At 43.4% G+C, this 23,981-nt stretch overlaps 1 protein-coding gene across 2 annotated transcripts in view; it reads right to left on the bottom strand.

The window, feature by feature from the left end:
- Window positions 1-23,981, bottom strand: part of CHST11 (carbohydrate sulfotransferase 11) — a 180,982-nt gene that overhangs the window by 149,310 nt on the left and 7,691 nt on the right. The window contains exon 2 of one of the 2 annotated variants that reach the window (XM_032105908.1): window positions 16,627-16,946. In XM_032105908.1, coding sequence (XP_031961799.1) covers window positions 16,627-16,855 — 229 coding nt within the window. In that variant the 5' untranslated portion in view covers window positions 16,856-16,946. Of the gene's footprint in view, window positions 1-6,813; window positions 7,031-16,626; window positions 16,947-23,981 lie in introns of those variants that run through there. The other variant, XM_032105909.1, reaches the window with a different exon arrangement.

Here is a 23,981-nt window from a genome sequence, read left to right as displayed (position 1 = left end):
CCTCCATTCCCTTATTCCTTACAGATAAGTGCTCATTACCTGTGTACAGGTTGCTTTCCATTAGGTGTAATTCCTAGTGATGCTACAGGTGGTGTGACAGCCCAAGAGGACAGTGGGGAGGGAGCTGAAATCTAAGACGGGCCATTCATGTGGAAACCTACAATTTCAGTTTCACAGAAGGGAATGGATCTACTCCAGACAATTTCCCCAACAGCTAACTCCTTGTGAAGGAGCATGTGGAGAGGGCAAGAAAACAAACCACATTCATTGATCAGCATTAAACGAAAAGTGAGGGATGACAACGTTACACAAGTGAAGTGACCCAGAGTCCAAATGTATATGTGGGAAAAATTTTGATTTGTCCATGAAACCTTAGTTTCAGGGGCCAAACAATTACATGAAAGGGGGAACACACTGCATCCTCTGCTGATTACATTCACAAAATTGAAATCCAAGAAAATCCCTGTGTCTGGAGGCATTAACCAGAGATAATTAGGAACTTAATTCTTTCACTGGTTCGCAGCAGTCTCTGGTGGTCTCATCTTCTAGTCAAGAGCACAAGGCTTGTGCCAGAAACACCACTCTGTCACATGCAAGCATTCTGCCCATAACAAAAGGATGCTATCTATAACCTGGATACTGAAACACAAATAATGAGGAATTAACTGAACCCAGTTGGAATTGTGACTGTAAGGACAAATATCTCGTCCACAAAGATCCTGCATGAATGGGCTACACAGGGAATAGAAACATTCAAAAAAACACAAACATGCTTTGAAATGTTATCCTTATGAGATAGTAGGTGGCTGCTGAATCTAAGAAACCCACCACAGACACCTCTTCATCTTTATCCTGGACACACCAGGTCTACACAAGCACATCATTCCTGAACTTAATTTCATTCCTTTAATGTGGAGGGCAAAACTCCTTCTCCTTTCATTGATTTCAACTGGGCCCTTCATCCATGCATCTATGCTTCACTTTATGTATGTTGACACTTAGACAAGTCACATACAGGACTCAAACGTTTGCTTTGGATGGCACAAACAATCAGAAAGAAAAACCATCAGATTCAAATCATTGTGTCCCCCATCCCAGTCCTTAGCTCCCTCAGGATCAACTTAGAGTTGATACATAATACATATGCATCAGCCCAAAAGGCTTGAGAGGAAAAAAACTGCTGGAATGACATTCACACAAGGACGACTGCAGCAGCTTTGTCAGGCAGGATTTGATATAGTACATCTGGCAACAGAGTCAAACAAAACACAGTAGTGCTGGCTTTGGAAAAAGTAACATGAATCTAATTTCTTCCAATTGTCTGAACCACTTTTAGAGTTAATTACATGGTATGGCACAAGATAAACTACTTGTCACTTATGAAACATAATGGAAACAATTTCAGATTCCAGAAACATGGTCATATTTCTGAATATGAAATAAAATTGAGATACTAGTTGCACCTGATCAATTACATAAATTTGTTCATAAAAAGCCCTGGGCACTTCAGCTCTATATGCTATTTTGCTAAGTTCAAAACAAAGTTTCCATGCACACTGACTTTATCTTTGGAAAAGTTACTTTAGCTAAGTCATGACACTTTTACATCTGTGAATAGAGTGTCAGTGCTCTGAAAGTTAGCACATACTTTCCCAATATTGATACACAGTAAAAAAAAAAAAAAAGCTTATTAAAACCTACACGGTAGAAAAGGTAATTGTGGAGTAATAAGTATCCTGATCAGTTAAAATGTAATAAGACATGACTGCGACATTAATTACCCAGGTAATTTTTGCTTGAACACATTCAGAGACAGATTTTTAAATTCAACAAGCACTTGTTGCAAAAAGCTACACTCACTTGTACTGCAACAGAAAAAGTTGCTCTTCTAATAAGATTAATATTCACTAACCAGGAGGATTTTCACAAGATACAAAAAGCAGTTACACTCTCAACTTAAAGCCATTCCAGACTACCAGTCCCTTTGAGAAGAGTGACCAGAGTAAGTTTGCTCACACTGGTGACAGTCCCATGGAAATCTATGAAAAGCTTATAGGGACACCAGCAAGTAGATCCAGCACACGGCGGGGTTTCTGGGGGATGGATTTCCTTGCATGCAAAATGAGGGCCAGTTTCTTGTGGCTGTCAAATGAACTCCATTTCTCCATATCCCAAACAGAATAATTTAAAATCAGTATACAGGGTCCATCAAAGGAATGCCACACACCAAACTGCCTTGCAGATCTAATTCTCCTTTGTAAACAAGGGAGAAAGCAAGGATCAACTGCAAGATGGGAGACTGCTGCATTGATTTTCAAACAGAATCTTCCATCAAAACCAATGGTGAGCTTGTCTTCAGACATACGGAAAAAATCTCATGCAGTCTGAGTTGCTCTGATATTTGAGCAAAGGCAGACATCAGCTATCAGTCAGAGTGCTGCATATGTAACTGAGATGATCATGGACAGGAGGCAAGTCTGACCTGTGAGATCTAACCTTTGTTAGCATTCACAGGAGAACAGTACAAGTCTAAAGCAGGACATGAAAAATGGAGCAAAAAAATGTGGGTGGGAAGGGAATCAGCTTTAGAATAAGTTAGTTTCATAAACCTGTCCGAGGTAAGATAAAGATAGCATTAATTATTCTGCCTTTGTGAGGAATTTTACATCTTGAGGGATCCTAGCACACCGCCAGTGTGACCCCCAGCCCGGCAGAGCAGCTCCTGCCTGCACTGGGTGACTCACAGTACCCCCGCTCGCTGCAACTGGGAAGCCTACAGAACAAAGCAAACACATCTGTGAAAGTGTAGGCAGGCTAAAGACTAGTGAGCAAACTGATTTCACAGGAAAAACAGCAGATAAAACTATGATGGGCTGTCATCTAAAACCCCAACACTGACCTATTTCACGCAGACAGCAGTTCTAGGAGCATGGAGCAATAATCAGCTTGCACTCAGTTATCTAGATAGCACATGGCATGAGAGTGAAGGGGAAAAATATTTCAAGCAAAAGAGACAGGGAAAATCAGCTGTAGTTTGCCGTATCTCCAGCTATAGCAAACACTGCAGCATGTTTTTTCAGAAAAGGCTAGACAGGAGACAGGAAAACACACCAAAGTCCCCACTACCATTTCTTCCCTCAGGAACAAACATAGCCCCAGATAAGCCAGAACAGCCAGGATCATCTCCAAAGTTTTCTTTACAGTGGTCATGAGCAATGGAGAGCAGCACCATTCACCTTCCCTCACCAACAACTGGTTGGGAAACCTAATTTGGGAGGGTGGGCTCCCAGCTCATAGGCAATCTCTGACAAAACTCAGACAATGCAAAGGTGCAATAACCAAACAGCACGTGTACAGCTGGCTTCCCAACAAAGAATGGGTACACAGCCAAAAAAGGGAAAAAACAGTAAAAACCACCTGATTTCCTTCCAATATAAATGTGCTGGTATTTGGGATACAGCACAAGGGGCAGACATTATACTCTTTTGTAAAGACAAAACTAAGCTCATCTTCCCAGCTTTAGGCATAGAGTGTGTTTGTGTTGTTTGGGTTCTTTCTTGTCTGTTTTTAAAAAAGGCTTCTGTTAACTATGTAATTTTCTTATTTTTTAACCCAAAGGAAAAAAAAAGCCATCAGCAGAAATTTGTGTCTCACACTTCTAACAAGAGTTCCATATTCAGGTCTCCTAAAATGGAAAATCTCCATCTAACAGATAAACATTTATCTTAACCCAGAGGGGGTTGGACTCATCACTGGTGGCCTTTAGCATCTTTCACCTTCACTTTCTCACACCTAAAACTGATGAGAAAGCTTTGTAAGCAGCCTTCTGAAATTCACCAAGAGAGCTCTGGGGCTCAGGAAACTGACAGTAAGGAGCTGACACTTCTTGGTGAGGGCTTATCTGAAAACCTTATTTTCTCTCCCAAAGGTTTGGGTGGGAATTTTCTATCTAATTCTGATGACAAAGTGCCTCTGCTAGAGAATATAGTAAGCTACCAACAACATATTGGCAAGCCAGAGATGAGAGAGAGCTCCCTCCTGCAGCCATCCGAAGACATGCTTCAGTGGAGACCAGCTAGAATTTTAAACGCCCTCCAACAACAAAAAGGACATTAACCGAGATTTTGAAAGCTCTTAGTACCTCCAGTCCTGACATACACTCTGCCCAGGGTCTGGCTCCACTGAATTCTGACACACAAGAAGGGTTATTATCTTACAATAAAGACTTAATTCCCAAAAATGATCTGCTACCGGATGTACACCACACTGACAGCTCTACCACCTCCCTCTCTCCTGATCCTTCAGGAACTCTACATTCATCTACCATTTGCACTACCAGGATGGTAACACATACATTGGCATAACAGATATTGGGAGAGCAGCTCTCCAAGCCGTACAAACCATGTGTAACCCAAACAGGGACACTCTGTGCGGGACTACAGTAGGGCTTGAGAGCTTCCCAGCAGTTTCCACTATGGAAACAGCCAAAAAAAAAAAAAAAAAAAAAAAAAAAAAAAAAAAAAAAAAAAATCCAAATCAGTTATGATCAAAAAGACACAATAAAGGTTGTGATCTATTTGTGATCTATTTATTTCCAGATCTACTCCATTTACACTAACAACCTAAATATGTGTCACACAGAAAACGGGTGCGCATTATCCTCCCGGTGATTTCACAGCATCGCATTCTCTCCTTGGAGTTTATGCGAAATCCTTTGAACTGTACTAAAATCTCAGCCTATTTATAGCCTCACAGTACAATGAATATAAAGCCATAATCTCCAACAGTTAACTATAGAGCATATTGAGAATTCTTAAAAGGTGATTTTTCTACATTCAAAAATTCACAGAAGAATATTTAGCCTAATCTCTCACCTACTGCATGCTGAGTTTGTGTTCCAGCAGTATAATTCATCTGAAACAAAGGGAAATAAAAAGTCTTGGCCAAATTTTCTGAATATGTCTATTATCTGTGGAACTCCACCAATTAAAATATCACACTTCTACTAAACTGGTGAAGCTATGTTACAACCCATAATTCTGCATGATGTCGTGAAGACCAGAAGTAAAGCCTTCTCCAGGTCTGCTAAGGACCGAGTACTCCTCGTGAAACCAGTAAGCATGGGGCAGACACATCAGGAAAGAAAAAAATTATGCTATTTTTTCCAAGAAGTTGGCAGGTATTAACACAGATGGGCACCATACAAGAACACATTCATCAAGCAAATTATACCAACTCTGGAAGAGCAGGCAGCTGATACAAAAACACCAAACAGGACTTGGCTTCACCACAGAGCAGCAGATCTACTGACTCCTAATTCTATCAGTGCACCAAGCCTCTACGATTTGACGAAAAACTTTCCAGCAACTTTAAGGAAAAATCATTTCTCATAGCATGATTTAGGTTGGAAAAGACCTCTAAGACTGAGTCCAACCACTAGTGCAGCACTGCCAAGTCCACCACTAAACTACATCTCTAAGTGCCACATACACATATGGCAACTACGGTAGCCACAAACAGGGAAAGAGTCAATCTGAACACATCCTTTCTCTTTTTACTAGACTGCAATTCCCTTATCACCTACAGATATATGCCTGTAGCGAGGATACTTGAGAGCTGGCAGTAGACAATAACAGGTACGGCTGGGAAGACTCGCCTGCTGAGGAGTACGGCCAGTCTGCCAGCTGCAGCTGTTGGCCTACTAAGAGGTACCACTCCCTCTCACTAGCCTCGCTCCTCTGCTCAGCTGTCAGATCCCTCCAAAAAGACACTACAAGTGCAATTTCCACGTCATTTCTCAGGCAGAAAGGGGAAAAAGTGAGACAGACAGACAGACCAAAATGATTTTTTTTTTTTATTTTTGCCATGCTTGACACATTTTGCCAAGCTGTGCAAAACATTCACGATGGGTCTGTGCACACAGCTAACACCGCATGAAGTTTCCACAGCCCAATCCCACCTTTGTGTGAATCAGAAGCGATCTACGTGGGACTTCCCTGGGAGCCAGCATCTGCTGCCCCCGGTACAGCTCCATCCCTAGGATGAGGGAAACGGTAAAACTGAAGTCGCATTAGGTATACCCGGGAGTGTGGATCCGAGGTGACCCATGCACCCCTGCACGGCGCTCCGCAGCCTGCGTCCCTGCGGACACCCGTGCCCAGCCAGCGGCTCCACCCGGAGCCCCTCGGCCGCCCGAACACCGGGACAAGGCAGGACCGGGCAGCAGCGCCGCAGGCAGGGATGGCCCGGGCTGGGCAGTGGCCCCCGCGCTCCGGACAACTCGGGCGAGCCGGCGCGGAGCTGTCGGGGCGGTGGTGGATGCCCTTGCTCGGCCGCGGTGTCCCTGACACGTCCGAAAACGAAAAGCTGGGAAGACGAAGGCCCGCGACCCCAGATAGGAGACGGCACCTGGGGTCCCGCTCCCGGCGGGGGGGGACCCGCGGGGTCCGGGCAGGTCCCGGCGCCGCTCTGCCACGGCGCGCTCGCCAGCCGCTGTCGCCTTCCGTCCCCCTTCACCAAAGGCACGATATAAAGCGGAAAATAACAAAATTCTTAAATAAACCAACTTTCCTCCTTCCCGCGGGAAGTTTTCTGCGGGGGGCAAGGCGACCTTCCCGCGCCCGCCGCGCCCGCCGCCGCCGAGCCCCGCGCCTGCCGCAGCGGCGCCGGGAGCCGAGAGCCGCGGCCGGCGGCAGCCAGCGAGGGCTCTCGGGGCGCCCGCCACCTGCGCCGGCGGGGAGCGGGGCGGGCGCTGCGCTCCGCGGGGCCGGTGGTGCCGGTGATGCCGGTGCGGTTGTGGTGCCGGTGCCCTACCTGGGTGCAACATACTTTGGAAATAGAAGATGACGAGGATGAAGGAGCCCACGGAAGTGACCAGGACCATCCTGCACACCCGGTTCATCCTCATTACTTCCAGCACCGCCGGCTTCATGGCTTTGTCCGGCGGCGCAGAGAGGGGCGGCGGAGCGCGCAGGGCTGGCGCTGGGAGCCGCTCCGCGCCCGCCCCGCGCCGAGGAGCCGCCGCCGGAGGATGCCCAGGCGCCCGCGCCCCGCGCCGGGGGGCGTTAATGCCTGCGCTGGGCGTGACCACCCCGCGCGCCAGGCGGAGGGGCGCTCTGCGCGCGCGGGGGATAGGCGGGCCAGGCGGGGAGCCGGGGCGGAGCGCGCCCCCCCCTCGCCAAGGGGAGAGATGGTCCCGCCCGGCGGCGGCGGCGGGCGGGGACGAGCCGGGCGGCCCCGAGGGGCCGCGGGGACGCGCCCCGGCCCCGAGTGGCCCCGGGCGTCCGGCGGCTGCCGTTCGAGCGGCCCCGCTGCCCATGAACTTGACCACCTCTGGGTCACTCTCGCCCTCTTCAGGGGCTCGGGGTCCGACAGCCGCCGGCGGGCAGGAGCATCCGCCCCCGCCTGGCTCTGCCCCGCACCCCGCTTGTGGAGAGAAATTCTCTTCTCCCACTCTCGTGCGGTGCCTGTCACTCTGTGCTAACCCTAAATGCCTCCTACCAGGTCTTCCCTCGCTCCGGAGGTTATGTTACAGGCAGACCCTGCCGTCGTGTGTTGCCGGTGTCGGGTTGTCCCGGCCGGGAGCTGTTCATTTTATCATCGTTGCAAACACCAACTTCCAGGCGCACGGAGCCATCCCCGGGGCAAACAGTGCCACCTGGCCTGACAGAAATGAAAAGGGGTTCTTTTGTTTCTAAGCGCGAGACTTCTAAGTGTTCCGAATTAACTAACATTGCTCATTTGTCGGCGGAAAACAAAAGATCCGTGCCCCGCGGTCGGTCCGCCGAAGGTGGATCTACCTTTCGGGAGCCGAGAGCAGCACCAGGCGATGAGATACGAGCCCGTACGTGGGAGGAATGCAGAGGAGCTGCGAGCTACAGAACAAAAGGCAACTGCCGTGTCCAAGCGTGCATCGGGTTCGGGACGGCTGCGGCTGCTGGGGAGCCGGGGGCTGTGAGCGACTGCGGCTCAGCTGAGTCCCGAGGTTTCCCAACGCGAACCACACGGCACACCTCCCATACTGGGACTGTCCCCTTCCTGTGAGCTACACAGGCGTTGAAAAGTACAGTGCTGAATGGAAATGTCTTCTTAACAGTATACCGTTCATCTGTGTTCGGTGGTAACTGTTCTGTTTGTTCCCCGATGCGCCCAAATATCGCTTTGCAGTTAGTTTTCTTTTTGCTAAAGTGAAAATCATTATACTGATGCTGATACCATCTTCACGTGTAAAAGGATTTTTTCCCCTCGCGCTTCTGTCTGTTCTTCCGATGGGTTGGGGGGAGGGGTCTTTAAAATGAAAATAGCCCTAAACAGTCTGAGTCCAAAGCTGGGAAGCAAGTGGAGTAAAACATATTTTAAGCTAAAAAAACCCCTCCCCTTCCATCCCCTCTCACCCTTGTCCCCTCCCCCCCCCACAAAAGCCAAATCCCACAAACAAACAAACAGCCCCAAACAAAAGAAACAAGCAAACAAAACCTCAGTCAACAAACCCAGAAGGTATGAGTGTTCATTCCCGGTTAATCGTGACAGAAACATGCAAAGTCATCAGGGTTTTCCATTTCCACTTTGCAAAAGCCAAAGATTTTACCTCAAGGATAAAACAGTAATTAGTTAGACATTTGGAACAGAGTAGATTATTTAGGTTTGGCCTAAAGTTCCTTTTATTAGGAACAAATTCCATTGTTCATTAAGGAAGATTTTACACAGTATTTTGCCTACTTTCTGTGGATTTTCTCAATTTTTTTCTTCTAGTAGTTTTAATATGCAGTGACCATTTTCTAGTCTTCTTAATGTAAAGGAAGCTTTAAATTTGTTTTTCTTTTAAATCCAGACTGCAAACATAACAGAAAGGCATTCTGCAAAAAGCACTAGACAAGGAGAAGTATTTATATGTAATGCATCGAAGTGGTGGATCGTTAGGGCAGTCAGCAAAAGTCAACCAGAAGCAGAGCCTGGTATTTCAGCATTCCCTGTCAATACATGCTCTGCAGCACTACAGCAACTGCAGCACTTCAACAGAAAGAACTGGACTGTCTCCAGGAATCTGGATAAGACATCGAGGGGTGAGGGCAAAAGCCTAGAACTCAATACTCGGCCAAGTGACACAAGAAGAGAAGTGCTTTGTGCTGTTAGAGAAGGTGGACGGTTTTTCAATGTGGCTTAACAATAGTTACTTTTTTTTTTTTTTGTGAGCATCATCCTCTAATGGAGCAATGGAGAGTTTTAAAGCATTAAGATCAAAATCACCAGCTGTGTTGCCATTTACTTTTAAGAGTACTTTATGAAGCAATAGCATCATTATGGACATTGGTGATTATAAACTCAACAACCACCCAAATGCTTACAGCATCTCTGCAAATTTCCAACTATGACAACCTTCCTGGTGAGTCAGGACAATGAAATGCAGCAGCCTATTTTTGAGAGATTGAGACAGCCGGTTTTTGGTTTTCCTGCAGAAAAGAGCATAACTGAGGTAACATAAGGAAACACAGTTGTCTTCCCAGGTGGGTGCCAAGTTATAGAACAAGTACACGAACAGCTCAGGCACTTCTAAAGCATGCCTCTCTCTGAGTGGAAACTTTAGCAGCTCCAGAGCAGCAGGGAGTCTGGATAGTGCTGTGGGTGTGATCACCTACCATTCCCATGATAATAACCAGCATTCAGTATCTCTGAATAAAAATAGTCCTGTCATCCAAGAGATGTCTGGAAAGAAAGACTTAAGAGATTAAGATCCAGATGCCAGTGACATCAAAAGAAGTCCAGACAGGGTTTTGTGGATTATTTTGTATAATAAAAAAGCTTCACAAAAAAAACCCTAACCAAACACAACCACCCACATGACTATTTATTGATAAAGCTCTAAAAATAGCAAAACTGCAGTTGAAAAACAGCATAGATGTAAATACAGCATGTAGTAAACTCAGGGTGCAATTTATAAAAAAAATGACAAGCAGGCTAATATTGAAGAGCATGTTGAAAGGTTAAACAGAATGCCATTAGAAAACAGAGGTATCTGTGAGAGACATATAGGGTCTGTGCAACTTTTCCTCTCTACGGAAAGAATCTCAGAAACAATGTTGGTTTGTTTTGTACTGATTAGCTTCATCCTCTTAAAAACGGACAAATTTTTACAGAATGTCTAATGTTGTTGAAGAAATACACACAAGTTTTAGGCATGAAAGCTGCCTTCAGATCTGAAACAGAAACAACAAATTTCAGATTCTCTGTCTAACCTGAGACCATTGTGACTCCAATCCCATCACAACTCTTAACCACCATAGGGTGAAGTCACGTGGATGAGAAAATCTTCTGGATGTGTCTTCTGATTATATTCTGTGGGGATAGTTTTTAACTTCTCTGTCTAAAACAGCAGTATCATAAAGAGGCCTGGTCTTGGGCTTTGTCCCCCAAGGAAAAACCATATTGCTTTAATGATTCCAGCCAGTCAGTGGACATTTCATTTCACAAGCTGCCCTAAAATGTGCTGTCTGAAGGCAGGTAGTCAAATAAATACCCATGTTAATAGTCAGGCACACTCCTTACCTCAGCCTAAGATTGCCTGTCAGTCAAAAAGTGTTTGCAAAGATATTCTATTAATGTATGGTAACGTCTTTTAAGATACTGATTCTGAGCTCATTTTAAAAAGCATGTGAGAATCTCCCTAACCCAGCTGATTCCAGTGGAATTAGGACAAAGCTCATTTCCCTACACAGATTTCTGTCAGCAACTCTCCCTCTGCATGAATAAAAGGCCACCCACCTCCAGGAAGCCATCTCCACAGAGAATGGAAAGACAATCCTTTCTGGAGCTAAACAGCTGTCTTGCGCCCTTCTTCTTTCCTCCAAATAAGACCCCCCATGCACCTGTGAAGCTATCAGGAGAAGGAATATATGATGTATTTCAAGATTAAAATTGGACCTTCAAGCAAAATCTACAGTTGCTGTAAGACCATTGTAATATTAATTGTAAAGTTCTTAGTAAAAAGGCTTGGAGGAGATAGGAATAGAAGCAATTTTTTAAGCTTTGTTTTGAGGATGCAATTTCTAGAGGTGATGGATGTTTACACTTCTGCCCACTGCAATTAACAGCTGTAGTGGATCAAACCCAGTGGTTCAGCACTGTCCAGAACAACATCACTGGCTTCAGACGAAACATCAGTTTGCCCTGCAACAGGTAGCAGTGGTCAAGTCTGCCAAAGACTGGTGTTTGCTTGTGACATTTATTAGGTAGAGCTTGGCTTTTGTCCTGCAATGCAAATGGCTTCACTTGGGGAACACCCTCCCAAAAGTCAAATCCAAGAAAAATTCCAATGAATCCCGTCACAGCAGCTATAACCAGAGCAGCCAACACAAATTCCTGGGCAAAGCAGACATTAAAATATTTGCCAAATTCCAGTGAAGTTCAGCTCTCTTTTTTTTCGCCGTGTGTATACTTCCTTTGCAGTTTCCCCCATTGCTAGTGAAGGACCCTTTTTATGGAGTGAAATACTGGAGAAAAACTTATCAATTGTAAGGGCCAAAGCAGCTGCAAGACAAGCAGAATCCCCTTGTTGAGTTCATTGCCTGTGTTAAAAGGCAACATTTAAATGGACAAGTATTTTCCCCAGCAATGGCAGTGCACCCTTAAGTTGCACTGAAATTCAGATGTCTTTGTCAACTGACCTTGGGCTATCATCTGAAGTGTGACTCAGAGCACAGAGAGGCTGAAATAAGAGGAATTACTGGCTTTTCATAGGGTTTCTCAACCCAATTCTATTCTCAGACACCAGGGATTACTCACGCTCTTCAGAACATATTGCTGGCATCCTGCTCTTCTGCTCATTAGACACAAGGGTGTCAGAATGAAAGCTGGTAGCCAGGAAGGCAGGATGTGGTGAGCAGAAGCAGCACAGCACCAGAACAGCACAAACTGCATATAATTTACAAAACACAAGCATGCTCCCTCCATTCACCCTGTAGCACTTTCCCAGCTACAGTTCAAGTGAGCTACTTTCAGGAGCAAATTGATTTGTCTACAGGAGTTGGAGTGACGTATATGTTACTTGGGGGGAAAAATCCAGCTGAATAGGAATGAACACACAGACTTTAAAAACCCCCAAAAACATCTTTGCAGAAGACATGAAGAGGATCCTCTCTTCATATAGAATAAATTATTATTGAAGGGTTAGGGAACAGGGAAATATCTGCCCCGTCCAAAAAGAAAAAGGAAACTGGAAAACCACTTACTCAGATTGTCAAGATTGTATTTTTTTTATAAAACCCATAATCATCTCCTATGTTTGAGATTTTAAAAGTGCTTTAACGTGATTGTTTGGCTTTTCTGAAATAGTCTCTATTTCTGATTATGTAAATAAATTGCTGGTATTTTCTGTAAAGTAAATTTTCTGTAAATTTTTCTTTCAAAACCATTATTATTGTCTCTTCTAGGGTAGATCCATTTCACCAACTCTTATATTACATCCAGTTGGTGTCCAACTGGTCAAATGTCGATACATGGTTAGTCAACAGAAAAGAAAACACATTTACATGACAGAATTAATTTGCCCTGTTTTAGACATCTAAAGTGCAACGAGGTGAATCATGACCTGAAAGTGCCCATCGACTGAAAAGCTCCTGGATATCTGGCTCTGCTACAGACACCTATATTGTACAGATAAGTGAAACAAATCCCAACAGAGCCTTCTAAATCTTTTGTTTTTGAAGGAGATGCTGCCAAATCTCATATTTTCTGTGCTCCAGTGTTCAGCTTGTGTCCTGTTATCTTCTCACCTACATTACAGTCAAAAATAGGAGCCTCAATTTTCGTTGTACTTGACCATGTTAATTTCAGTAGAGGTTGTTTCAGGTCAATAATATATCCTCTTTTCCTAGAGTTTTTTTACCAAAAAAAAAAAAAAAAAAACCCGAAAACCAACCAACCAACCAAACCCAAAAACCCAAAACAAACCAAACAAAAAAACCCCCAAACCAACAAACCAAAAAAAACCAACAACCCCAACTAGATACAAATATAAATATTTTTCTTTATAAAATGTTTCCCCTATCTCAAAATTCCATACATTCATGCAAGACTTTAGTTTCTTATAATTGTCAGAAAATGTTTTTTTCTTTTTTTTTTTTTTTTGCCTTTATGCCAAAACTGAAGACAAACACATATACTCTTTGGATACCTGGAACTTGTTCAGAAGACCATTTTAAGCCAACAGATGCTGGAAAAATTCTTTGTTACTTTTCAGTAGTGAAATGAGTTCTATGCAATTTTTCATTCTAGTTTACATGTATAACTACTGCATGTTCAAGTCACACACATATTTGATTTAATTGTGTGCTTAAAGTCTTTAGGACTTACATGTGTTGAATAATTTCCAAAATCAACAGCAAGTCAACACCTTTAAGTGGAAAGTTCATACCTCTTATGTTGTTATGCTTTTCCTGTGTCTCATTCCTTTGACATTTGCACTAGGAGAAAAAATCCACTGAAGCCAGTAGAAGTAGGGATGTTAAAAAGAGATCCAAGGTTGCAAACAAGATGGGTTTTGTGCCCAAAGGACAACTGCACTACTAAAAATCAACATACTGAAGAGGAGAGGCAGCAATTCGTACTTACAAGTAGGATTTTTCTCAGTCTACACTACAGTGACCTTGGGCTTGAGAAGTGCTATGAGGTGCTTAACTGAAAAGCACTATGGGATTATAAGAAGCAGTTTAGAAACACATATAAAAGAAAAGCATTTTCTAGAGCTAATTAAATGCTACGTTTTTTCTCTTTCACCATCCCTTCTCAATTAAAAGTTGTGACTTCAGGGACTCTTTCTATTTAAAGGATGTCTAGGTGATATTACAGGAGAGGGAACAGAGATAATAAATCACACAGCAGCTGTTGAAATAATATTATCCGACCTGCAAAGACATTTTTCCAAATCACTTCACACATTCGTCACTCCACGAGTGTCACATCTGTGTAATGAGTTACTCCTTCCCTTTGCCCTCTGGTGTGACTCCCTATTCTTATGAACCACCCATGCTGGAGTTACAATTCCAACTGTGCTTTGAAGTGCTTGCAAAGGAGAACACGACTTAGCTCCAGCAAAGAGAATCTATAAACCCTGTTGAGAGGTGACTATGGAAAACCATGGCTGAAACAGTGAAGTATACCTTGGCCTAAGTGAGAGGAAAAGTTTGAGTTTACCCCTAGTTTAATCATATTAAGAAAAACTAACCCAATTAGAAAGGTTACCCAGTTCTGGTAATTTGATACATCTTCCTTCTGCAGTCTAGAAGGCAAAAAGGAATATTTATGTCACCTTTCTTCAGAACAGAAAGTTAACAATGTCTTCCAGAGCAACAGCAGCAGCTACAGTACATTATCTTGATCCATTCTGGTATGGTTTCAGATCTGATTTATGAAACATGAGCCATAATTCTATCACAGCTATGTCTTCCTGGAGATGAACTAGGGTAACATATCCGTATTGACTCTGTAACATCTGTCAAAGGCTGATGAGGAACAAATACCATTAAGCTGTCTGTCCAGCCCTGTACAGGAAGAAGAACGACCATTTTCTACATGTGATTCATCCTAAAAAAACCCCACCACCAAACAGAACTGTTTTCTGGAGGCTTCATGGTGCCTCATTATTCTCTTGTAGTCAGTATTTAAGTAAAACAAACAGAGAATCCATATGCATAGTTTGGACTGCAGAAGTTTATGACTAATGACTTTCAAGTCTGCATTAGTTTCCTTTTCACTGGTCTCAAAATCAAATAATGTTGCAAATGCATCCTGAAAGGCACATTGTTTTTCCCCAAAAACATATAGCTAACCCTCAGAAGAAAGTTTTCTGTCAATGCCACTGCAAACTACACTCTACCAATGACACAAAACAGACTTGAAATCACTTTATAAATAACAACTACTGGTATAGATTCCATTTGAATGACAGCGCTTCAAACTCAGGCTATTGAAAAGTGAACTGATCTATTTCTACTGACAGAGTGCCCTTTCTGCAAATGGTGCCATACAATTGAGCTTTTGGCATTACTAGGGAGAGTGAGATTTTCTTAGGGAATGTCAGCCTGTGGAGTATGGAGAGCCCATTCTGTTGTCAGGGAGTTTGTGTCTCTGCACAGTGCCAACTGTTCATTCTCTCCAAGGCTGGTGACTTCTATTACCCTTGTGTTTGTCATTTACCAAATCAACTCTCTGTGTGGCCATATTGTAAGCAAGTGCAGCAGGTTAACCCTGGCCAGCTGCCGGACCTCCACCCAGCTGCTCTGTTATTCCCCCTCCTCAACAGGACAGGGGATAGAAAGGAAGATGGAAAAGCCCCTGGGTCGAGATGAAAACATGGAAATCAGTCACCAATTAATGTAAGAAGCAAAACAGACTAAGATTAATTTCATTTATAGCCCATTAGAAATAGACTGGTATGGTGAGAAAAACAAAGATAGAACTAAAAACCAAATTAAAAAAACCCCACAAAACTAACCAAAAGCCCCAAACCCAATAAAATAATAAAAAAAACCCCCTCACCTTCACCCCAAATCCCATTCCTCCCAGCTCAACTTCCCGACTCTTCTACCTCCCTCTCCCCCAAGCAACACAGAGGGATGAGGAATGGGGTTTGTGGTCAGTCCATACAATAGTCACTCTCTGCCTGTCCTTCCTCCTCACACTGCTCCCCTGCTTCAGCATGGGGTCTTCCCCAGGCTGCAGTGTGGATATCTGCTCTGATATGGTCATCCAAGGGCTGCAGGGGGACAACCTGCCTCACTGCAGCCTTCTCCACGGGCTCTGGGGTAACCTCTGCTCCAGTGCCTGGAGCATCTCCTCCCCCTCCTTTTTCATGGACCTTGATGCCTGCAGGGCTGTTATTTTTTTTTTTCCTCATTCCTCTCTCAAAACAGCCACACGGCATGTTTTACCCTTTCTTAAACACATTTCCATTGAGGTGCCACCAGCTTCACTGATGGGCTCAGCTTTGGACAGCAGTGGGTTTGTTTTAGAGCCAGCTGTATCCAGCATGGGGCCAGCCCCTGGTCGCTACCAAAACCTGGACACAGAAGTCCAACACACTGAGGAAGTAGATATGATCTTCCTTTGTGTGTCTGGACTATAAACCTTCCTTCCCCTCCCTTTCCCGTATTACCACCAGTTTGTGAAGTAAAAAATTAAACAGATCTAGTTCAAACCACAGCGTGCTCGCCCACCATGTAACTGATGGGATTAAGGCGAAAAAAACCCCGAACAACAAAACATCTGTGATTCATTCTAAGGAGAATATAAACCATGACCAGAAAGCACTTTAGAGAAGTGGATTTCAGCAGTGTGTGCACAGCTTGGATACACATTAACACAACTTTTACCGAAATGAGATTTGAGGCTTTACAGAACCGAACAGCAGCATTCTGTGCCACTGGCACAAATCCCAGGCTGGAGGCTGGAGAACCACACCATCCCTTCCTCCAGAAGGTCTCAGCAGTAGCGGTAGTGCTTCTGCTGATCCTCAGGCTGGCTGCTTCCCTGCAGAGCTCCTCCCTTTGAAGGCCAACCACCAGTTTCTTCTATCACCAAAGGCAGAGAGCCCTCCTTAAGACATACAAGCCATTATGGTAAAAATGTACTCACAGCTCCTCAAGTGCAGGCAGGCACCGCTGTGTTTCTGAGGGCTGCTGGTCTCAGAGGCTTTCATCCTCAGGGAGAAGGGAATATCCTGGAGCATGCTAGGAGATTGCCTTTCCTCTTCGGGTAGCAAGCAAGGGTGCAGCAGCAAGCAAGGGCTTGTGACAGCACTTCTCTTCACTGCACTTTTGGGGACACTGAGAGAAGTTCCCTTGTAAGAAGGTCTTCTCTCCATTCCACAGAAGAGATTTCCCTAAAATACCTGAAACTCTGTTGCTTTGATGTTATATAACCCACTAGTTTCAGACTGTCCAGAAGGTACAGAGCTGAGGGAAGAAAAGAAAAACAGGTCATTTCTTTAGTAACTAAGTTCAGTGGCAGGGGCTGCCTTTAACTTTATCTTTGCAGTTGTGCTTTTTGTTACTTTATTTATAAATTTATGTTAATTTTGTAACTACATCTGTCACAATGCTAGCTGCAGGTGCCAAATCCACATGTATTAAAGCAAATATCAAGTAGCTTTGCAGTTAGGGCAGGGAAAAATAAATCAAAACTAAATTCTCTCTCAAGGGACCCAATCATCCTGCCACTTTAAGTTGTAACACACACCTGATGAAATGATTGTGCCTCAAATTAGGCCTTCTAATTTGTGTATAAAACTAGGTCACAAAGCTTATTTCCTCTTTCCTTCACTGCTCCTATACAAGTTAGTGCACCATACTACACAGAGAAAGAAATATGCTGAAGGGTAGAACTTTGTAGATGGCTCTTCAGCATATCTACACAGTGTGTTAAAAGTACAGCTTGCAGCCAACATGAAAACTGAATCAAAACAGAGGTGCTCTTTGAATCTGTTACTGTTATGCTGCTCACTAACCATAACACTATCAGCGTGGTAATGTCACCTCCTCCTTTTTTGTATTTAATTTTCCCACTCATGTCACCAGCATCCAAAAAATCTTCAGGGCTATTTTTTCAAGTGTTTCTCAGCCCCTTGAGTCATGCAGGCAGTTTCCAGACTGGAATTTGTAAGCTAACTTAATTGTTGTTGCCACTAGTTTGCAAAGTGTCAATTACAATATACAGTAGCCACAGTAGCTTTCTGTTTTCTTCCCCTCCAGGTAAAAAAAAAAAAAAAGGATTAAAAAAGAATCGAAAAATATCTAAAGTAACCTGTACTTCTTTAAAAGAATTCTACTGTAAACTGGGAGATAAAACATTTGTCACACATGCTGACAAAGCCCCACAGCCTAAGTCTCTTATCACTCAAACATCCAGACAAACAAGTGATGGTTTTATTCCCCCAACAGATGTTCCAGCTGCTCAGGTTAGCAGAATACACACTTCCATCACTGCCCAACAGCAGCAGACTCGAGCTCTTGAAAGTCACCATCTGACACCAGGAACAAAAGGTCAAACCATAGTCTAGACAGAAGCTGTAAACTGGGATGCTCAAAAGTCACCAGTCTGACAGACTGAAAAAAGAGACGAGCAGGGTTTTTTTCAACAGATTATGCACATAATAGGTATCTTATCAAACATATCTTGCTCAGATTTTTGGCTCCAACTACAGACTGCATAACTTTATAGTTGTTTATAGCTTATCCATAAAGTAACACAGTTTTCTCTATTTTTCAGGAAGGTACTCAATCATCTAATGTTAGAAAAGCAGATCCAAAAGCACAAGTCAAACACACCATAGATATATCTTTATGGAGATGGGATCAACTCAACTGAAGTTACTAGAATAGTTCCAGAGATTCATTTAGCTCTAGGATTAAATTCACTCTTCTGTCTGGAAACATCACATTGAAAAGCCATGGCAAAACAGAGAACTAAGCTATACAACTGTTGCACTTCCATTCTTTTTCTTTCCCAACCCATCACAATACTGCTAGAGTTATCTCAACATCAGCTAGTACAGGCACCCCAGTCAGATCCTTGGTACATTATATTTGACCTCCTCAGGGCCCAGATTCCACCCCACCTGCTTTATAGCTCCCTCATAGAGTAGCAATCTGAAAGTGATGAATGAAAAATGCAGAAAAACATGCAGGATTTACACTCAGCTTGTGCCTCATTGTTTTCAACTTGCTAAGTTCTGCCGTGGTGTCATGGAGCGCAGTTGAACACCTGCATTTTGCTACACAGCTCTAATATGCATGCAGCTCCTGTGCCCCCTGCCTACCCTGATTTCCCCTGCTTTTGGCAATTAACACCAGGAGATTAACAATTGGCTCCAGGACAATTGACTCTGGAGGCAATTAGCCTCTTACAGGCACCTCACTGGCTGCCAATTTCATAGAGGTGAGAGGTGCAGGTGCTATTAATGAAATGCATCAGGAAGAAATAACTGAGCTGTCGGTTAGTCTTGGGCCTCATCCATAATTCTGCTTAAAAACAAATGCTGTAATTCTACATCCCATGTGAATCACAGAAGGCTTAAGTGAAGTCACCTTAGACGGACAGCTTTCTTTTGCCACAAACAAGGGATTCATTGGATGCTCCCATTATGGTAACATCCATTTTAAACTTTTCCTGTTTTATAAAAATTAAATGGTAGTGAAATGATATTACAAGGACATGTCTATGCCAGTTGGAGTCATACCATTCCTGTCTGACTCCTAAAACACTGATTAGACACATCTTTCTTGCCAGTCTCATGTATAGAAAGAGATATCTCCGCAGATGAGTGCTGTTTGCAATGCTGTGGTCAGTTTGTAACCAAATCCAAAAATATATGAGCAGTTCCAGAGGCAGAAATACATGAGCTGTTTCAGAAGCAGATGGTCTACTTGAGCCATTTAAACAGCAAAAAAATATGCAAGTTTTTTTGATTTTACTTTTGGGTTTTTGGTTTTTTTTACTATTTTTAATAAGCTATAAGCTCAGTTCAGCAATCCTTAACTATGTGAAATCTTACTTGTGTTGGTAAGAGTTATGTGGATATATATCCTTTGAGAATAAAGAACATGGCTTCCAGGTTTTTACTGTTCAAAGAGCAAAGAAATACACTTCATTCAGCAAATCCTCACGTTAGAAAAACAGGTAATGTACAAGTAACACAATGCTGCCACAGCTGTATGTCAGAAGCTTCTCTGAAGAAAATCTGTGAAAGAAATTAGATGTTTTAACTCCACTGAGGAATCTTCCTATTCTCAGGGGACAGAGATGCTCAAGACTGATGAGGAATAGAGTGCTGAGCCATCCTCAGAGAGTGCTGCAGGAGAGGCTGGCATCTTGCCTCTTGTCCCTTTCCATGACTTTATTTCATGGCCATGACCACTGGAGACCCCACAGTGAAGCCGCTGGCCTTTGTAGCCCCCAAAGGGGGACTCCAGGAGCAGACTAAGTTCCCTTTGTTGAACTCAGAGAACAACTCCCTCATCTGCACTTCCATAGACATGTATTTAGGCTCCTCCCTGCACAGAATCCTGGACCTGCTGACAAACAAAATAGGGAAGGAAGGTCACCTTGGACTGAATTAAGAGTAAGAGCTGCCAGAGGAATTCCTACGAGCAGCACCAAACAGTTTAAAGAATCTAAACCACCTTTACAAAGAGCAGTAGCAATTCTGGTTCTTCCTGCTAGCTGCAGCACAAGGGGCAGCAGGATGGTCTGGCTGAAGGACTTCCCCTGTGCAGCAAGCAAAACAGAATTTAAACAGTTTGAACACACCTTGCAGGAGAGGATGCACAGTTAAGGCTGCACTTATTTATCCTATGCTTGAGTCTGTTTCCAGGAGTTCATTGCCTGCAATTTCACTTTTTCCCATTCTAAAAACGTCTCTTAGCTTGTATAATCCTCCTTCAAAAGGTATTTTCCTGTTAACAAATTCAAACTAATGCTCTAGAGGCCAACAAAAAGCAGTCTCTTAGTGCAGGTGGGCTTTTTAAAAGGTGCTGAGCATTTTATTTGAGAATTGAAGAGGGAGAAACAGTCACATAAAAATTAAATTACACCTATTTGATACCAGTCATCATTTTATTGCACATAAAACCTGAAAAGCAAAACATTTAAACTCTTCTATATTTTCGAGTCTTGTAAAATATTGTATTTAGCATAAAATATATTCTCAACCAAAATATTAATCTACCAGTTACCCTAGACAGAAGGCAAATAAGTGTCAGTTTAATGTCTCCCATCTCAGTTTAAAACCTGTCAGCTACAAAGAGAAGGAAGTGAAGTCAGAATCTCCATCTGCACTTTGGGCTGGATCTTCTGCCAAGATCACAAGCAACGGATGTACCTGGGTCTGGTACCTGATTGGGACAGAGAGCAAGAACTGAAACCACAGTGCCAGTGCCCTCAGATGAAACTGGATTGCCCGCACCACAGAGGGAATACAGATGCCCTCCATGGCTTGATTTCTCTTCCCTGGTATTGCCTGTGAAATGGACACTGGGGAGCACAGTATAGGGTGGAGTTGCACACAGGTATAAGAGGAGTGGAGAAAAGGGACAGTGTGGTTGATGCTAAGGTGCTCATCTACAAGATAAGAGAGACAGCCATTACCACTCTTCAACAGAATTAATCCCCTCTAGGAAGGTGTTTGGGAGGCCTCCTCCATTCACCTAGGAACATACCCACGATTCACACTCCTCTATACAGCCTAGAATGTCAGAATTTCAAGGCCAGACACAGAGCTGGAAGGAAGCCTGACAACACAGGGAATGGCAAACATTCCCCAGAAAACTACAGAGTCTTAAAACTCAGCAGTGTCTGAAGGGAGGATCCCTACAGACCTGAGAGAAACTGAGGGTAAAGTCCATGGAAAACCTGTATTCCTATGGAAACTGATACAGGTACTCATTATCTGATAAAAAGCATAACATAACACACTAATTCCACCTGTTCCAAGCTGGCTCCCTCTGCAGAAGACCATCTAGAAGAAGAGAGTTGGACATGTCCTTTTCTAGCATGCAGAGCTCCGAGACAAGAGTGCTACAAAGGAATAACAGCTACACTTCAATGTGTGCTGGTATTCCAGCACATCTGTGACAGACTGTTTCAGAACAGGAGCAAAAAAGCAGTGACTGAGAAATAGGGGGGAAAAAAATCATGATTTGGATAGTTTCAAAGCTCTTCAATCCAACCAAAAGTAAAAAAACTTCTGCAGGGCGTCCAGCATGTGTGAACAGAGCAGGATGCCTCTCATAATAGAAAAATGTAGCTGCGCATTTTTATACCCAGGAATCAGTATAATGCCTGACTGCCTCACAATAAAAGTCATATCAGAAGCTTAATGGAGTGGGGCAGGGGAAAGCCTTTGAATTTGACCCTAGCCAGAACAGGATTAAGACTTAAAGGCCACATATGTGGCTGAAAAGCACAATACTGATGCATATAGCTTTGGTAAAACAAATAGTCAGAAGAGCTTTGAAGAGCTATTGCTGCCAGTAGAGACCAACTTCTGTCTTCTGACAAGCATATTAACCTTTTGAAACTCTGATCCAGGTGCCTCATCATCTCTGTGATAATTCTCTCTCTCACTGTCTGTGTGCACATTATGCTCACACTATTCCATTCGCCAGCCAGGTCACAGGGCACCGCTGCTCTGAGCTCGTTTATGGTTTGATTTCACACACCCTTCATCCATTTTTTTCAGTCTTAAGAAAGCTCAGTTCCTGCACAGAGGCCAGATTTTTTTTCAAAAGCGCTTAAGCTCCCAGAGTCTCTTCTTGTTCTCAATGGGAGATGAACCCCTTAGAAAATGTCAAATCTCCATTTAGAGCGTGCAGCTCTGTTGGAAATCCAACCCTTGGCATTTCGGAGAGCATTACATGCCCATGTGCTATGTCCATGGCAATCGTTTTGCAGCTGAAAAGGAGTCCAGCACTATACAACTGCATTCTTGATGAGTGGTCTGAAGCTGGACAAAGCATGCTCCCTTTTATCAGCTAAAAAGAGTGCAAGCCAGCTACCTCTCAAGAGTGCAATTAACCTTCGTATTTAGATAAGAAATCTTAGGTATTTTGTGGTTGTTAGTACACTAATGCCTGCACAATCTCTTGATTACATTTATCCCCATGTCACCCCTATGGGGTGGTGTTATCACCTCTGTCTTGCTGATAAGGAGCTGAGACAGGGAGATGGATTAAGTTAAATCACCCAAGATGCACAAAAAATCTTCTTTGAAACTGCCAGCTAAGCCAGTATTCTTCTCAGGGCTCGCCAGTTGATGCGGACTCTTTAACACAGAGTAACTGCGAAATGCTGAAATTACTAATTTATATTCCAGAATTAAAACCCCCCACCCCTCTGACTTCATTTGATTATTTTAAAGGATATACCGATAGCTAGTGCCAAGAATTACTCCTGCATTCTAGAAGGGATCCTGATACTAGACATTAATACAGAAACCTGTAGGCAGATGGAGAACTGCAGTATGGATCTCTGAGAAACCTCCAACAACCTTTAGTTTAATACTGCAAAGCTACTGCATTCCTTTATACAGCATATCAGTAGGAAAATCCATTGTAAAAAAAAAATATTGTTTTGTAGAATTGCTAAGGAGAGGGGCTTTTTTGTTTAATTTTTTGTTTGGTTTTTTTTTTTGCCATAATGCCTTTTGGGTGTTACCACCTATGGGTGTTAGTCCTATGAACCCTTACACCCCTTTGCACCCCAACGAACAAAGGTGCTCACAAGTATTTCTCAAAGAGATTCTTCTTCCATGTAAAATACTTACAGAATTGGGTTCTTCAAGACTAGACACCATCATTTGTGAATTGGGTCCATAGTAATGGATTTTTTCCCTTTGTGTGAATGAAGCAAGCTGATATTAGAAGGACCTCAATAAATCTTACTGCCTTCTCCAGAAAACCTTTGAGACCTAACTTATTTAAGTGTTCAGCTCCTTTCAAAACTTTCTACACCTACCTTCATCTTTTCCTTACTTTGTCCCCCTGGAGCCAGAACCTACCATGCTCTAAGGGCATGTCATTGCCATAGGGCTTCCTGATCTACCAGAGGTATATTCCTTCAAGAGTCCTTGTCACTGAGACCTGACCCTGGAAGTGCTGTTGCACAGCTGAAATCATGCAAAAGCACTTGCCCATTCCACTCTCACTACTCTGTTTCAAAGGCCATTTCCTTCCTCCTTCCTCATGAGCTGGGAACATACCACACATGCTTGTGAGAGTGACTGTAATCCTTCAGGACTGCAGTTTGCTCACAGCAGATTACTTGTCTACAAAGAATTTTCTCACCTGGGTCACCTCTTTAAAGGGATTTTCTCCAGCCTGGGTTTGTAATGTTTCTGTAGAACAGTTACTACATCGCTATTCACCAGCATGAAATCCATGCTCCATATGAGTTCATCAGCTACAGCACAGCAACTTCCTAGATATCCTGCTATG

This window comes from Corvus moneduloides, chromosome 4 (assembly GCF_009650955.1).
Source record: "Corvus moneduloides isolate bCorMon1 chromosome 4, bCorMon1.pri, whole genome shotgun sequence".
NCBI lineage: Eukaryota > Metazoa > Chordata > Aves > Passeriformes > Corvidae > Corvus > Corvus moneduloides.
The sequence above is the reverse complement of the archived record's forward strand: the minus strand, read 5'-3'. Positions and strand labels throughout refer to the sequence as shown.